Source organism: Geospiza fortis, unplaced genomic scaffold, assembly GCF_000277835.1.
Source record: "Geospiza fortis unplaced genomic scaffold, GeoFor_1.0 scaffold241, whole genome shotgun sequence".
Classification (NCBI taxonomy): Eukaryota; Metazoa; Chordata; class Aves; order Passeriformes; family Thraupidae; genus Geospiza; species Geospiza fortis.
This window is the reverse complement of record NW_005054491.1, coordinates 395,464-396,625: the sequence shown is the minus strand read 5'-3', so window position 1 is coordinate 396,625 and position 1,162 is coordinate 395,464. Positions and strand designations below refer to the sequence as shown.

The window sequence follows — 1,162 nt, the reverse complement described above, 5'->3', positions numbered from 1 at the left end:
GAGGCCCGGTAATGAGGGAGGGCGCGGAGACCCCCGGGCCCAGGCGTGTGCGGGGCTCGGCGGGTCCGGCTCATCCAGCAGAGCCCTCGCTCGGATCCCCCCGACACGGCTGGCCCGGGGGAGCCACCCCCAGAACATCCCATCCGTGATGGGGCCGGGCCCCGGGGGCTTGCTGGGCCCTGGAGCCCACCTTGGGACTCCGGCTTTGCCAGCCCCTAGCAGGCATCACAAGCTGGAGCACACAGATGAGGCTGTGGGGTCTTAGCACGGGGTCTGGGCGTGTGATGGGGCATTTTGGGGGGGGCAGTAAAAGCTGCTGTGTGATGCCTGGAGCTGGTGTGGAAGCTGTCCCTGACACCCTCTCCTGTCCCTTTCCTGCCCTGCTGTGCTGCTTTCCCCCCGCAGTACATGGGGTGCATTGAGGTGCTGCGCTCCATGAGGTCCCTGGACTTCAACACCCGGACACAGGTCACCAGGTATGGCCCTGCAGTCCCACTCTCCTGCACCTCAGTGCCACCCAAGGCCCCAGTGGCCCTGGGTGCTCCTCAATGGCCCTGGGTGCTCCCCCTTCCCAGAGCCCTGTGCAGAAAGGGGAACACAGGCCTGGGAGAGCTGTGCCCTGCACCAGGGACACAGAGGAAGGGCACTGCTGCAGATCAATGTGTGGAAAGAGGAGAAGGGAGGTGGCCCCGGCCGGGATTACGTACCGGGGCCGTGACGTGGGGCAGCGCTGCGGGGAGGCTGCAGTGCCTGGGGATGTGGGGCCACCAGACCCCACAGGGCAATGTGGGGTGGGAAGGCAGCTGGGAAGGGCTGGGATGTGGAGCAATGAGCAGGCCAGGCTCTGTCCATTGCAGGGAAGCCATCAACAGACTGTACGAGGCGGTGCCGGGTGTGAAGGGCATCTGGAAGAAGAAGGTGAGTTTCCACTTATCTTGTCCTTTCCTGGGACAAGCCAAGGCTGTGGGACAGGGAACCAGGGGGGCCTGCTCAGTTTGTGGGCCTGGTCCTGGTGGTCTTCATTGCCCCCAGCATCCTCTCCCCTGTCAGGCCCCCAACAAAGCCCTGTTCTCCATCCTGGGCAAGAGCAACCTGCACTTCGCTGGCATGAGCATCGCTGTCAACATCTCCGTGGATGGGCTGAACCTCATGATCCCCACCA

The 1,162-nt window shown here is 64.5% G+C and overlaps 1 protein-coding gene across 1 annotated transcript in view; it reads left to right on the top strand.

Moving 5' to 3' along the window:
- Positions 1–1,162, top strand: part of SHC2 (SHC adaptor protein 2) — a 5,643-nt gene that overhangs the window by 931 nt on the left and 3,550 nt on the right. Inside the window, exons 2-4 of the mRNA XM_014310171.2 lie at positions 406–476; positions 858–918; positions 1,051–1,160. Of these exons, the coding sequence (XP_014165646.1) occupies positions 409–476; positions 858–918; positions 1,051–1,160 (239 nt within the window). The 5' untranslated portion in view covers positions 406–408. The remainder of the gene's footprint in view (positions 1–405; positions 477–857; positions 919–1,050; positions 1,161–1,162) is intronic.